Consider the following 14,468-nt stretch of genomic DNA (forward strand, 5'->3'; position numbering starts at 1 on the left):
AGAGACATATCATCTCAGCACAGACCATCCAGGAACACAGCATCAATGTTATGCTTAAAACAACTATGTTTCATCTTACTTATCATCCGTACCGGAAACCTGGATCCCCTCACTGACTTTCAAAACAAATTTAATACATGTTGCCTCAGCATCAGAGTGCCTCTGGAACACTTCCACACTGACATAATTGTCCTAGGCTCTACGATCAAGATCAAGAATAGTAACTTACAAACTAACATCCTCAGCACAACCATAAATCAGTGTTGCTACTTCCATAAAACTGGTAACCATCTCAAACACTCTCCAAAAGCAATAAAACACTCTCTGACCTTCAGACACTACCCTAGCTGCTCTGGGAAAAACACTTGCGTGTCTTAACTCCTTAACCTAAAAAGGACTTTTCTGCAGTGAAAATACACTGCGAGATAGAATTTACAGGGAATCTTTTACAAATTACATCCTATGCAGGAAGAAGTTATCTGAAAATTATCTTTCAAGAACCTCTTTTCAAACACTTGGAATGCAAATGGAGCAAGTGGAGCTAGGTATTTTACAAGAGATTTGAACGTTGCAATTCCTCATCCGCACAGCAAACACTTTTCACAACAAAACCATCCAAATGCCACGTCCTGCTGTAACGTATCCTAATATAAACTTCTGTGAAAGTCTACTCAGTAGACTAAATGCTACTAAATGTTCTCATGAAAATGCACATACCTACACGGTGAAACAGACTTTCATAAACATTTACTAAAGGAGAGTAACAGGCAGTGGGGTAACATTTCTCAAAAATATATCACTCCACCTCTCACTTCTTGCTCCTGATCTACAAAGACAGCTGCAAAAGATGTGCCCCCTCCATGACTACCACCTGTCTTTATGTTCCCTCAGATTCTCTCATTGATATCTAATTCAAGTCAGAGGAGTTCAGATGATATTTGTCTTTGAAGTCTATCGCCTGTAATTCACTTGAAGGAATTGCATACCCAGATGTTTTTCTACATTTTCCTGTTTGCACAATAAAAAAGTGATCCCTACCTACAAATTCTCTCTTAATTATGTCTGAAGAGCAGCACGGCTGTAACCCTGAAAGGATTCCTTACCCCTCCAAGTCAGAAAGTTGTTGCTCATAGTTGTATACTCCCATAAACCAACAGAGAGGAACAACCAATGATAGAAAAACATGTGCAGTATCTGCTTGACTTTTTGCCAGTAAAGTATTTTTGTTCTATTTTTAGTGAATTATTCCATAGTTCTTAAATTTCTAGCATTTTCAATTTTAGAATATATTTTTTGATTCCATCTGATTAAATACACTATGATAGTTTTTTCCTCTCATTAGTAAGTGGTATGTTCCTTGGAACTTTAACGTATAGATACATTTGAACTACAAACATTTTTTTTGTTACTTGTTCATGGTATGTCTGTTTCTCACTTACACTAATTTAAAAATGAAAAGGCAAAATATTTACTTGGTATTGAAAATTCCAGCACAAACAGAAAACTTACCTCCTGTGTTAGCATAGCTGCTTTTGTAACCATTCTGCTTTGCCATCAGTAGTTAACAACTTATCTAAAAGTGTCAAATGATATTAAATAATCCACATATTAATTTAAAGCAGATGTACTCAGAGCAAAAATTTCAGATTGATGTGCAAAAATACATTTCACATATTTTATTGTACAGCAAAGCACATTACACATATAAACATGCAGTCATTCGATAATCTGAATCGTTAAACATATGTTCGTACTAACTCTAATGCCATTCTGCTGTCATGATACTGCAAGAAGCATGTCTTTGAAATTGTCTGTAGGGGAATGAAAATCAAATTTGTAGCTGCCATTTTTTCTTCAACAGACCTGTTACTGAAGTTTAATTAATTTCTTCTTCAACTGCTTGAGCACAAAGTGGATTTTCCCATTTTACATGTAACCCTTTACTAAAGACAAAAGGAAAATCGTGCTCTTGGCTGCACTTGCAGGAGCCTCGTGCTTTCACAGGGTTCCTGGCAGTCGCTTCTCTATACTCACTTTCAGTGGAAAGCTTCAGAGGTTCCTCCTTGCTTCCTTTGCTACACAGTTTGGCTTGTGAAACAGCCTGTGTGATAGAAGAGAAAGCAACCTATCACTTCTCTTTCTGGGCCACATGGGCTGTTAGATTTCAGAAGAGACATCCTTCCTTTCATACCTGTTAACGCCATTACTAGCGTGCAACTGGACCTCAACCGAGTCATCTCCCCAAGAGTTCAGAGGCCTTTGTGGTATGGAATCAAGCAGCAGGAACATCACAAGCCAGCCATTCTAAGGCAACATCCGAGATGGATAATGTTTTTATAACACTCAAGGTACTGAGAAGTTGCTGACCTACAGATTCGTGTTTGAACGTACATGAAGCCATACATAAGAGTCCAGTTTTTGTTCTGCTTACCAACATGACATGAAGTTTGTGAGTAACTTTAACTGTTACTATGTCCTAGAGAAGTAATCAAAGACAAAGTTAGCTTTAAGAGTGCCCAGGCCATAAAGTCCTGCCAGCATACACCCAAAGGTATCTTAGATATGATGACGAACTGATACACTTCTATTTTTAATAAAGGTATAATATACCCTGGATAAATTTTATTAAAACAGATGTTCTCCAAAGCTAATGATACATTTAACAAACTTGTAGCCTTTAAGAAATAGAAGCAGGCTCTTGTTGACTCTGCTCTTCCAGGAAAAAAGGAACTCATCAGTAGTCTCTCCCATTTCTGCCTTTACCCCTAGATGACGGCTACATAGCATATTATTTTTGTGCTCTTAATGGTTAAAGATAGGTCTTTGGTGGAGGAATTAATTACCAACTGAGAAAAGGTGATACCTGTAGCACAGATGAGGGTGATTAATTGAGTTACAAACCTGCATTCATTTCCCTCTGCTGAGACACTTACTGATACTAGAACAGGAGTCTGACAGAAAGCAGACACATAGGAATTCACATACAGAAAATGTAAAGGCTGTCCCTTCATCTCACAGTTTTCCAGTCAGCTTATAATATCCAGATTTTCATTTCTTCAAAGAAAAGAAAACATTAGCTCACTACCAAGTTAATGGCAAACAGTAAGTCACAGGGATAGTAGAATATGACATTCACGTCTTATTATTTCATATATAAACCTTTACTTTAATATGTTATCTAAAATAACATACATGGTCACCAGACAAAATAGCCCACATAAACTATGCTGAAAATATCATCTCTATTTACAGGAACCTAATTAAAATGAACTTTGACTGCATTTGAGACCTGCAACAACCCTTCTCTGTCAGAGCCAGACCACAGCCCAGGTTTATGCTGCTGGGGAAAGCTCTAAGGAGGAAGGTGCACCTCACACACACAAAGAAAGCTGTGGCCAAGCAAAGATCTGGCTCACCTGCTTCTGGAAGAGATGGGAAGCAGCTTGCAAACCATCACTCTCTATCAGGTGTCATGTCTTGTTACCTACCCCACCCTTCAGGCTTTACAATTACATCCTACCCTTTGCTCAAGTGAACTCTAAAATTGCTTTTCCGGCCTTTGGTGGTGGTGTGCCAATACACTGAGGAATTTAGAAAAAAAGAAAGCAGCTTAGACATCCCTTCATTCTGTTTGAGCTTCTACTTATACACATTATCACCATCTTCTAGCACTGTTGGTCATCACAACTACAAGAAATAAGTGAAGAGAAAATCAGGAATATATGATGTTATTTTATAGGCATGTCTATAACCATGTGATTTACTTAATAGTTAATTTACTGGATTCCAATATCTGTTTTAAAGAAAAACAACTGCCTTGTGTTATATGAAAATGCTACCTTTGAGACCCAAGAAATACCACACTGCTTTACTGAGCTTGAATTAGATTATCAGAAGAATCATTCCTTGTAACGAGAGCATCCAGTATGTACTCGGAAACAGCTCACACAGAGCCCTAGTACCACCACTTGTTCTTTCGTGATTTAATGAAGATGCTCTGCTTCAAAAGGAACAGCTAATCAGATAATCACATTAGACTATCTCATCGGCCTTGAGCAGTCAAGCTCCCAGAAAAATCTTTGAATAAGACCACAGGATTACAGCTTTTATGACTACATGTTGTATTGATCACAAAGCATGGCCAACACTCACACTGAGGTTGCAAGATTATTACATGGTTACCCATGCTCTCTAAAACAGACATGTCATGTTGAACGGATTATAAAATGGTACTGCAGTATTAGATATTATAAGCATTTTATTTTCATCATTAATCATCATTACCTATCAGCAAAAAATTAGTACTTCGGTGTAAACACTGCAAAACATACACATTATTTAACAGATTAAATATTGTCAGATTCAAACACTTTGGATCTGTTACCTATCCACCAGATCTAGAAATAAGGCATATGGTCAGCAGATTAGGAGAGTTTACGTAAACAGCCCGAGTGCTTTGCTTTCCTCCCACACACCTTAACTCTGTCAGTTGTGCTGCTGTATTCCTCATAGTAAATCTCACATCTTGAGGAGGTCATACCTGAGGAAGGCTGTTAGCTGGCTGAAACATCATTCTTCCAGTTTTTTTCACTTTCCTGCGTACAAAGGAAACAAACAGCGAAGAGCTAGAGGGCTTAGTCTTTTTCAGTAAAAATCTTGACGGAGTTTTCTGCTAGGAAGATAACTGTGTGGCCTGAGAGACTTCATTTGTTCATGCTCATACATTTATACACAACTGACACTTTATTCCACTCAGAGGATCTTGACATAAAATTGTAGCACTGATCGCATCTCTGTGACAGAAGCTTGACAGTTTTCCCACGCAGCCCTGTCAAAACTTCCCATCAGTAGCTGTAAACAGAATTAGCAGGGCGGCCACTTAGCATCCAAATGCTTCTGCTTTTGCAGTCTTACAGCATGGCGCCGTCTCCTTTTAGGCTGAATGCACTCCTGTCCATGTGATGGCCACTGAAAATCCTGGGGCAGCATTTTACTGTTCTGGCTCTCCACTTCAGAATCGGAATCTTCTTGTTGCATTGAAGGAAAATGCCTATCTGGATAAATCTCCTTCAGCTTGCCCTCGAAGAATACATCTAGGCATCGTCCAGCCTCCGCAACCTCTGAATCTGGCTGTAAGAGAACAACAACTTGCTGTTACCACACACAGAAAACATGAAGGATCAAACCCAGATGACTGCCGTGCCCTAACATCTTGCCTTGGTTCTGTCTGCTACATTTCCGTTAGCCTCCTGCGCACTTTCTACAGTCCATCAGTTCCTTTGCATTTATAATGTAAGTAAAAACCAGATGATGTTATTAAGGAGCACATTTCTACACCTCTAAGAAAAAGAGAGACATGCAGTGAACTAGAAGGAATAGCAGTCATCACTGCTTAGTACATTCCTTAGTATGCGCCTGAATTTTCCCTAGTTAGTTTGCTGGCTATGAGGCTTCTCACAGAAAATTCAGCATCGTTCCAAAAAGTAGTCTGATAAGATGGCCCTCTTCAATTTTAGATCTGTATGTCTCAAGTTCTCAGATCCATATATATCTCTATTTCTGTCATCAAAAAAAAAAAAAAACCCACATCATTTCCAAAGTGTAAAACTGATTAATTCTGTTTATCCTAATTCCATACCTGATGTCAGTGGAACCAATAGTTACACCAGTGTGACAGCTTGAAAGAGCAACCCTCACCCCCCACCCATGCATATGAGAAACCTACATAATTGAACTTCGCACAGTTCCAAAACATGAGACGCACGTCAGTCACAAGTTCCTCAGGCGCAGAATAGTGGGACTTGTCTTTTTTTTGCAGCTTTTTCCGTATGACTGACAAATCCATTGGCCTTTTGATGATCTGATAATAATGCCGAGCCTGCAATAAAATACCCGTATGTAACATTTTTAACTAAAACATTTTCTCTTCAGTGACTTCTATCCAAGTTTGGACAGAAGTTGCTGCAGAGGATCCTTTGCATCACGGAGGAGAGCTTTAGTCTTCTGGGGCCTACACTTGCACATCATCTTTCCTGGGTATTTTTTGGTTTGATTAAAAACATATTTGCTTGCAAGATTGGTCTTGCAACCACCACATTCCAGTGACTGCTCTGCATTTGCACTTTCTAAAGTCTATCCCCAGATATAAATGTCATCATTTAACCCTAACCAATAATATATGTAACATTGACAATTAGCTAACATTTCCCCCAAGCAGTTACAAAAATAATGTGCTGAGATACCAGCAGCTGATACCATGGGAAGCAGTCTGCCAAGAGTGACTTAAATATGCTACTCTGCACTCTTGTTAAAGTTCAACAAAAGCTTTTTTCAATGGGCACCAGCTACCAGGATATCTCACTCTTTAAATCTTTCTGGGTCACAACCTACTTGTTAGGTAACGTGTTCCATAAGTTCACGGCAAGCTTTACTAAGTGGAAGGATTTTTTATATTGTTATTTGGACTAGTACTTCACATAAAATCTTCTTTTTTTCCTTTCATTTTCTTCCTCCAACTAGTTTCACAGTGTACTTTACTGCAAAATAGCATGAATCTACATCTTCCTTAAAATAGCCAGTTAATATTGCAAATGTGGAGAACATGGATGAAACAGCCGTCTGCATCTTCCCCTTAAAACAGTCACGTTACCACTTTTGTACAGAACACCAGAAAAGAGGGAGTCCAGAGCTATTTTGAAAGCAGACCTCTCTTATGGCAGTGCAACGTTCTCCACGTGTGCAGCAAGTCAGCTTTCTTAATCACTGAAACCCCTCATACACCTTTAGTATCCTACCAGCATCTTAAATTGACACCCGCACCTGGTCTGCGAACATTGGCCAGCATTTATCTGCCTCCAGCCTGGCACCTTCCAAGCACCCGCAAAACAGAAACACCTCACTTCCCACGGAAGCAACACAGTTCAGGAAAAAAGCTAATGACTGTCTCTCGAGAAGACAAAGGAGAATCTCGCGAGCTGTCCCAGAGCATTCTTTGGATTCTCTTTGACCCATGCGGGTGCAGTACTCACCAGGGGGCTGACGGGTTCGTGGAATGGGAGGCTCATACTACTGCACAACAAGGAAAGCACCAGCTTTTCACACTTCTGGAGAAGCCAAATTTGAAATTCATAATTAAAACCAAGTGAGTTTCATTCTTGCCCTTAGTTAATCAATCATAACAACAACAAGGGGAGTTCTCGTGCATTTCTGATGCAAAATGCAACACTTTACTGTAACCTGGGGGATGTTTTCCCTCGTAGCATTTTTGTGGTTTTGAAAGCGGGGGTAGTCAAGAAATGCAAGAAAAGGAACATAATGTAAAATGTTCTGCATGCATGTATCTTCCCTGGAAATTCTTGGGAATTCATTGCTATACCTATTTCCTTTCTGCCCTCCTGCACTGTTCCTTGGCCCTTGACTGACGGAAGAGCAGTGGCAGCATGGGAACAGTTAGGTGGAGAATGTCTCACACTGTTCATATCCATTCGTACAAATGAATATAAGTTACATGGCTGGTGGTATGTGCAGAAACAGCTCCATTTGATCATCATTAATGAGTAAAATACTAGCCTTTGGTTTTTTCACTGATGCAAAAAAATGCACTACAAAAACATAAGCCATGATTGCTCACACACAACGGAATTTCTAATCAGCTCCATTTTCTAAACAGAACCTCGCTAATCAAGACACAGATTTCAACTGTTTCTGGCCAGTTATACCCAAACCAACAGAAACAGGGACCATATCAACATCAAGTCATGCCCAGCTCTTCATGGCCAGAATAGCTCAGGTCTGGGAACAGCATGGATGATTTTGAGCAGTGCTGTGGCTATGCTCATAGGCCTTGCCAAGGGAACCCAGTGCTTTAAGGACTATTGTTGTTTCTTTATGCGTGGTGCTCAGACTAAACCAGTACCTTATTTCAGGCTTCACTTGTGCAGAGCCAGCTCAGCAGCTATACCCAGCTGTGTGGACTTAGCCTTCCCATCCAGCTGACACCAATATACACAGGACATTTGTTTAAAACTTGTGGCTTCCAAGTACCAAGTGGACTTTAAGAAAAGGCATTTTTTTGTGGGACAGATGATAGAGGAAACTGGTAATCGGGATGTAAAGAGATAAGCTTTCTTCTAGGCTAAGTTAACAGTGCCTAAATGTCATCTTCAAGGGGATTAATGGTAAATATGAAGACCATATGATGATATCAATCCAACTGAAAGTCAAAAAATGTCTACATCACAAAAATGTCATTGCAACTGGCCTAAGTAGATGTCTGAGAAGGTGCCAAGTCTTAAAGAAAGAAGATTCAGTGGCAGAAAGCCAGGCAAAGTTGAGTCAGGGCAGCTCGCTTTGCTGCTGAGTGCTACTTCCCTGTTTGAAGGAGAAAGGAATTCCAGATCTGCCTGTTTCATCTTTCAACAATTTGTCATTCATTTTAAAACTGAAGACTAATGCCTAGATAGGATGGTAGAACCGAATCCTAACAGCGCTTTTTATTATTGCATTTACTGCTCTCTGAAACATTCAAACAGAAACCAAGTCAAAACAGTCGTCCTTCCAACATGGAGGCAAAGCCTCACGCTCAGATCACGTGGCCTTTTCTAAACAGTACCATACATAATTATTCCTACCTTCTGGTCATAGTCATCAAGGCCACGTTCTGCATTATAGCTGTGGCTGTAGCTGTAGCGTGTGTTTTCACAGTCATATTCTACCTCTGGCTTCACTGGATTACGGCAAAGCGTGCATACCCATTCTCCCCTGTAAAACAAGAAACCAAAAACTTGTGTCAAATTTTGTCAGCAATCTTGTCAAATTACAAATGTCAGGAATCACTGTATTTGGAAACAAGTCTCAGCCTTGACTGGTATAACAACAGCAGGCAATCTGAAGCCCATTGTACTAAATATTCTTCAACATTTTATTTTAATCTAATTAGAAGTATAATAATTTCAGATTCTTATCATTGCACGGTTTCTGTCACAGAGGAAAAAAAAAAACAACAAAACCACCTACAATAGTAAATGTTTGGAATCATGCACCAGTGTATCATGTAGCAGTGCATGCATCGATTAAGTGCTGTTTTTTTTAAAAAAATAAGGAAAAATAGCCAGCAGTTGGGTCAGGAGACAAAACCAGATCTGTTTGATAATTGATATATTTATTACCAATTGATATGATAATTGGCATATTTATCTAAAAAATCCACATTATCATAAAAGGTCAGAATGTGGTGCTAGCACAGAGGTTCCCAAACCAAAAAAGACTTAATTCTGCATGGGCCTGTGTCCTTCCTAGTAGATCCATCTTCAGAAACCTCTTGAAAAGCTTCATGAAGGCAGTGACGCAACTTCTGCAATGTCAGGGCCCAAACAACTACAGACAAAGGTATATTCAAGAACTATGAAATACGGAATTTTAGTTAAGAGAACTAATTTATTTTGTTAGAATTTAAATTTGCCTAGGAAGTTTATTTTAAAAGAAAAACTTTTCTCACATTTTTTGAAACCAGAGGTTTAATAATGACTTGGCTATTAGAGAAAATAGTGAAAAGCCAAGAGATCGAAGTTCCTACTTCTTGAACAGGAAGAACAAACCAAAATCTCCAAACCAGTATCTCACAATGTATTTTTCTCACCTGAGACAATTATGGGGGCTTGGCACAAATGAAGTAGCCTCTGGTCCCACCTGGTAATGACTTGTTACACGATCCAGAATTACATACCACCAGTTACGCACTGCTTTTAAAGTCTGGTAGGTGGACATGTACCTAATTCTGGCTTTGTCACATAAAATTCATCCGTGACAAGTTCCTAGGGAAAGTATTAAGAAACCAATGTCCCAAACATTTATACGAAAGCACCACTAATCCTCAATTTTCCACAAAACTGGCTAGAAAACTGAAAGGGAACTCACTGATTGCCCTTTCCTTATGCTAGTCACTGCTGTTGCAGAGAAGAGCTGACATCTACATCACAGACGGTAGGTACATGAGAGTTCAGATCTCACTGTTCTCCAGTAAGTTGTGAGAATGTTTTTAAAGCTTAGGTCTGACACCTCCTCTCTTTTAGCAGCCCACTAACTGCAGAAAGGGCATACATGACTGGAAACAGTTCTTGTTAATAATGCATCTAGTTCCTAGAATGCAAGACAATCCTTCCCTTTGCAAAAAAAGTCACAAAAGAGGCAAGCAAAGATGCATTCCTCGCCCTTGTGTACGGCTGACATGTACATCCCTGAGGATACATTCTGCCCCAAGGCAGCAAGCAGAAACCGAGCACATTAGCAAAATGTCATACATACTCACACTGGAAAGCTGAGCAGGGCTGGAACGTGGCAGGAGAGATGGAAGACCTTGGGGCAGTGATCACAGCACAACAGTTCTCCTCCATTAAGACACACAGCACAGAAATCCTCATTCTCAATGGGACTGACTTCCTCAGCAATCGGAGATTTTTTTGTGGTGGAGATGCCATTGCTGCACTTCTGATCAACAGACAGACTATCTACAGGAGGAGAGTGTGTCTGTCCTGCAGCCTGGGATACGGGAAATTCTGTGTCCTCTGAGTTCTCTTTCAATTTCAGTCCCTCAGGTGGATTATCTTTATTTATCTTGAAGGAAGAAAAATCTGGGATCACACAATCGACATTGTAACAAATAAGCATATAACTGCAGTGGTTATCAGCAGACAAAATGTTTTCTCTGCAGTGAACTCCTCTGGAGAGGGCACTGGGGTTCAGCAAGCCCGTGCTTAGCTCAACGTCTGCCACTGGCTGGCCAGGATACCTTGGTCAAGTCATTCCCTCCACATATCTCAATGCAATAGCACTGTGAGAGAGCTGTACAGATTTGATATCACGGCTCATAGGAACAGGATACTTTACAATCTTATTTACTAATTCTGCAGTAAACAGCTCAAAGAAAAAAACATAGTTTTTATTCCCACTAGAAATTCCCATTTCTTTCCGTGGAAAGAAGTTCACCCTCAAGATTCAATGCAGCAACTGAATACAAAGCTTTCAAAAATCTACTACACTGTGATTTCTAGAATCAGTTCCTGTCACTCAAATATGCATTCAGGTCAGTTTTAAGCTGTTTATTCTGCATCCGTAACTACAAAGATAAGCCAGGTGGTTCGCTAGAATACAAAACACTACAGTTACATTCAATCCCAGAGACTATCAGGAAGCTGCACAGACTAAAGGCTGGATTCTCGATTACCTCAACCCATCTCAGAAGTGTCTAAAGGTGAAATGAATCGGCAGACTTGTATAACAATGTGCATGACTTTCACAAACTGTGGGTACATGCCAGCGGGATAAAGGGGAGAAAGCAGGAGAAAGCCTCCAAGAAATTCCACTCACTTTTACAGACATACTTGAGGACTGGGTCCCACATTTAATTATCAGGAGGAAATTGCCCTCCTGCTCACTGTCCCGTGGCTGGAGCTTGAACACCGGGAGCTCCCCCGCTTCGGATGTGCATATTTTCAGTCGCTCCAGTCGCACATAGGGGATCTTCTGCTCCTTAGGGCCACCTCTACAATCAAAATGACACACGGTTAAATTCAGTCATATTCTATAAGATTCCTCTCCCTACTCAGTTTTAACATTTTTCATGCGCTATGGTTTGCACTATTTTTACTTTGTAACTGTGACTCTGCTGGCTAAATGCTGAAAATCTGGATGTTTTTTCACATGTCAAATGTTTAAGAAATGTAAATGCAATCAAATGTAAATCAATCATATGTGTAAATGCATTACCAATCTCTGTGCTAAAACTTTGCCGTGCTCCATATATTTTAGTTTTAATTATTTTTAATTATTCCAATTTAAGTCACACTTGATACTTTTCAGTGTGGTTGGCTTCAAACGGGAACAACACACAATCAGCACACCATCAGCATGCCATCAATTTTACTTTAAAATATTATCACAGCAGTAGCTGAAAACAAAATCTTATAAAATCATTGAGATAATATTAATACTGTCCTATAATATTAATCCTGTCCTATCCTCCTAACTTTTTAGGTTTAATTGGGACCAAACAATTTCTAATCATTCAAGTGAGATAAGTTTATGAATATTTATTCATTCTGGAAAATTACACAGAATAACAGAAATACATGAACTCGCCACTTCTTTTAAATTGATATTTTCAAGCTTAAGAGAATATTTTACAACTTTCAAACTTACTATCTAAAAGGAATCTTGCATTCTTTTTAAGTTCTCTGTTGTCATCAAGTATGACAAATTTTCTAAATACGTGCATAAAATTTCATGGCCAGTGCTTTTGTACAAAAAAAAATAATCCATTACCTGACATTCTGATTTCTTTTCATATCCATTTCTAAATGTTCCTTTTCAGAGTTATTGGAATCTGGAACACAAGATAAGAAAATGAATAAAATATCTGTAATATGAGAGTCAGATTAGAGTAGAAAGTACTTCAATATTCATGTACTTCTGACTGGTGTTTAATATGATATTGTAAGTGAATTATGGAATAATTTCATTTATATGTATAGAAAATACGTACGCTATTTTCTATTCTGGGACACAAGTCTTTGTCATGTCTTTGCTTTTAAACACAGCTTCTGCACTGAACAGCATGAGACTCTCCAAAATATTTAGTCAAAATGGTGACAATCCCAGAGAATTAGGTATGTACACAGCCACGCCACATTCATCCGTATACATGGAACAACGTTAGTAATACTCTTTGCTATACAGCCCTCACTTGAGAAAAACACCTGCTGAAGTCTGAACCCCTGCAGCTCAAGAAGTCTCTGTGGTCTCCCACTCCATGCTAAGAAGCTTCTGGATAATTCTAGTTACTTGAAAACAGGAAGGGAATTGTGTCTCCCATCTTCCACTGAGAGACAAAAGCTGCACTGTAAGATTCCTTTCTATCCTCCATGGTATGTAACGTATAAAGGTATGAATTTAAAACTATCCACTATGTAAGCATGCAAGTAACTGTAGCTCTTAACTGATCCTAGACACAAGAGAGAAAAAACAGCTTTGGAGAGATGGGATGGGGTAGAGCTCAATACCCCAGTAGATGCCTTCATAAATACCAATCCACTGACAAATTTCACAGTAACTCCTTCTTCTGCTAGCAATTAGTTTGACATAGACAAGGCTAACAAGAAAACAAACTAAGTATCTCCAGACAGCCAGGATAAGTGCGTGCCAGGGAAACATGCTTCTGTAAAGAAAATCTAGCTCAGGCCAACGGTACATAACCCATGGCTTGAAAGCAATATGCCTCTGAGATACTCTGTTGTTCCCAGCCACAGGAAACACAATACAATCAAGGTTACCAAGGAAAGGTGTATTTCACTTCACTCCTAAACTGTTATTCACTTGTGGTTGTTGCTTGGGTGAAGAGTGGTAGTAGGGCACTGGACAGAATTACTAAAGGGTGACGGCACACTTAGCTGAAGGAGTGGCTCTCATTGCATGCTGTCAAACGAGAAGTTCCAGTGCTGCTGGGTTCCTAATATTAATCAATATTTCCATCAGCAACTTGGCTCATGGAATAATAGTACCTATGAAATTTCTGGAAAACACCAAACTAGAGAGGTTGCAAACACTGTGGAGTATGTTTGAAATTAAACGTCAGAGAAAAAAAGTATCTCCTAAATCAGTTAAGACTGAATTAGCCAAGTATTATGTTTATGAAGGATCAGATGAATGAAATCACACAGGAAAATAACTGACTAGGGAACCATTCTGCAGAAGGAACTAAGGGCTAACCCTGAACATGGACCATTCACCACATGCCAGTCAACCACATAATGCTGCTGCAAAAAAAATGTGAATGCTATCCTGCAGTGTATATGGGGCAGTGAGGAATGTAAAACACCAGAAGCTGATGCGTGGGCTCTTCATGGCACCCCAGAGGCCTTCGCTGCAGCACTGCCTCTGGCTGTGGGCAGCATCCCTTAATTGCAGAGAAGCCAGAATAGCACAGCAGGATTGAGGCAGTTTTTAAAAAAATCACAACCCTGAATTATAAGGAGATACAGAAACCCTCAGATCTGTTTAGTCTACAAAAGAGAAGGTGAGAAGACAGTGTTTATGCCAGCCACAATAAGAAGAAACACATCTGTAAGAGGGAAAATGATGAAATTACGTACAATTTTTACCACATCCCTTGGGGTTAGGATAAGAAGCTTTTTGTTGTAAATTAAGGTGAAATGTTTAGATTTGATATCAGAAAAGGATGAGTCCTTGGAGAGGTATACTGGAAGCAGAGGGCTTTGGCAGCACTGCACTGCTGAAGCCAGTAAGTCCTACTGCAAGCTGCTAGCAAAGAGATAACCTTTTGCCTTTGCAACGGAGATGGTCTCTCTTGCTGGAGCACAGTACCTACGGGGACCGCATCTCCGCAGCCTCCTCTCACTGTGCACCTTGAAACAGCCAGAGCAGGAGGGGAATTGCTCACTCCTGGTCTTTCCTGC

The 14,468-nt window shown here is 39.7% G+C and overlaps 1 protein-coding gene across 1 annotated transcript in view; it reads right to left on the reverse strand.

Moving 5' to 3' along the window:
- Positions 1 to 4,553: 4,553 nt before the first annotated feature.
- TRIM66 (tripartite motif containing 66) overlaps positions 4,554 to 14,468 on the reverse strand; it is a 44,190-nt gene continuing 34,275 nt past the window's right edge. Inside the window, exons 13-20 of the mRNA XM_010145763.1 lie at positions 12,319 to 12,379; positions 11,365 to 11,539; positions 10,307 to 10,611; positions 8,631 to 8,760; positions 7,029 to 7,103; positions 5,726 to 5,878; positions 4,915 to 5,130; positions 4,554 to 4,595 (exon numbers count right to left, since the gene is read on the reverse strand). Coding sequence (XP_010144065.1) covers positions 4,554 to 4,595; positions 4,915 to 5,130; positions 5,726 to 5,878; positions 7,029 to 7,103; positions 8,631 to 8,760; positions 10,307 to 10,611; positions 11,365 to 11,539; positions 12,319 to 12,379 — 1,157 coding nt within the window. The remainder of the gene's footprint in view (positions 4,596 to 4,914; positions 5,131 to 5,725; positions 5,879 to 7,028; positions 7,104 to 8,630; positions 8,761 to 10,306; positions 10,612 to 11,364; positions 11,540 to 12,318; positions 12,380 to 14,468) is intronic.

Source organism: Buceros rhinoceros, unplaced genomic scaffold (genome assembly GCF_000710305.1).
Source record: "Buceros rhinoceros silvestris isolate BGI_N320 unplaced genomic scaffold, ASM71030v1 scaffold32290, whole genome shotgun sequence".
NCBI classification, from domain to species: domain Eukaryota; kingdom Metazoa; phylum Chordata; class Aves; order Bucerotiformes; family Bucerotidae; genus Buceros; species Buceros rhinoceros.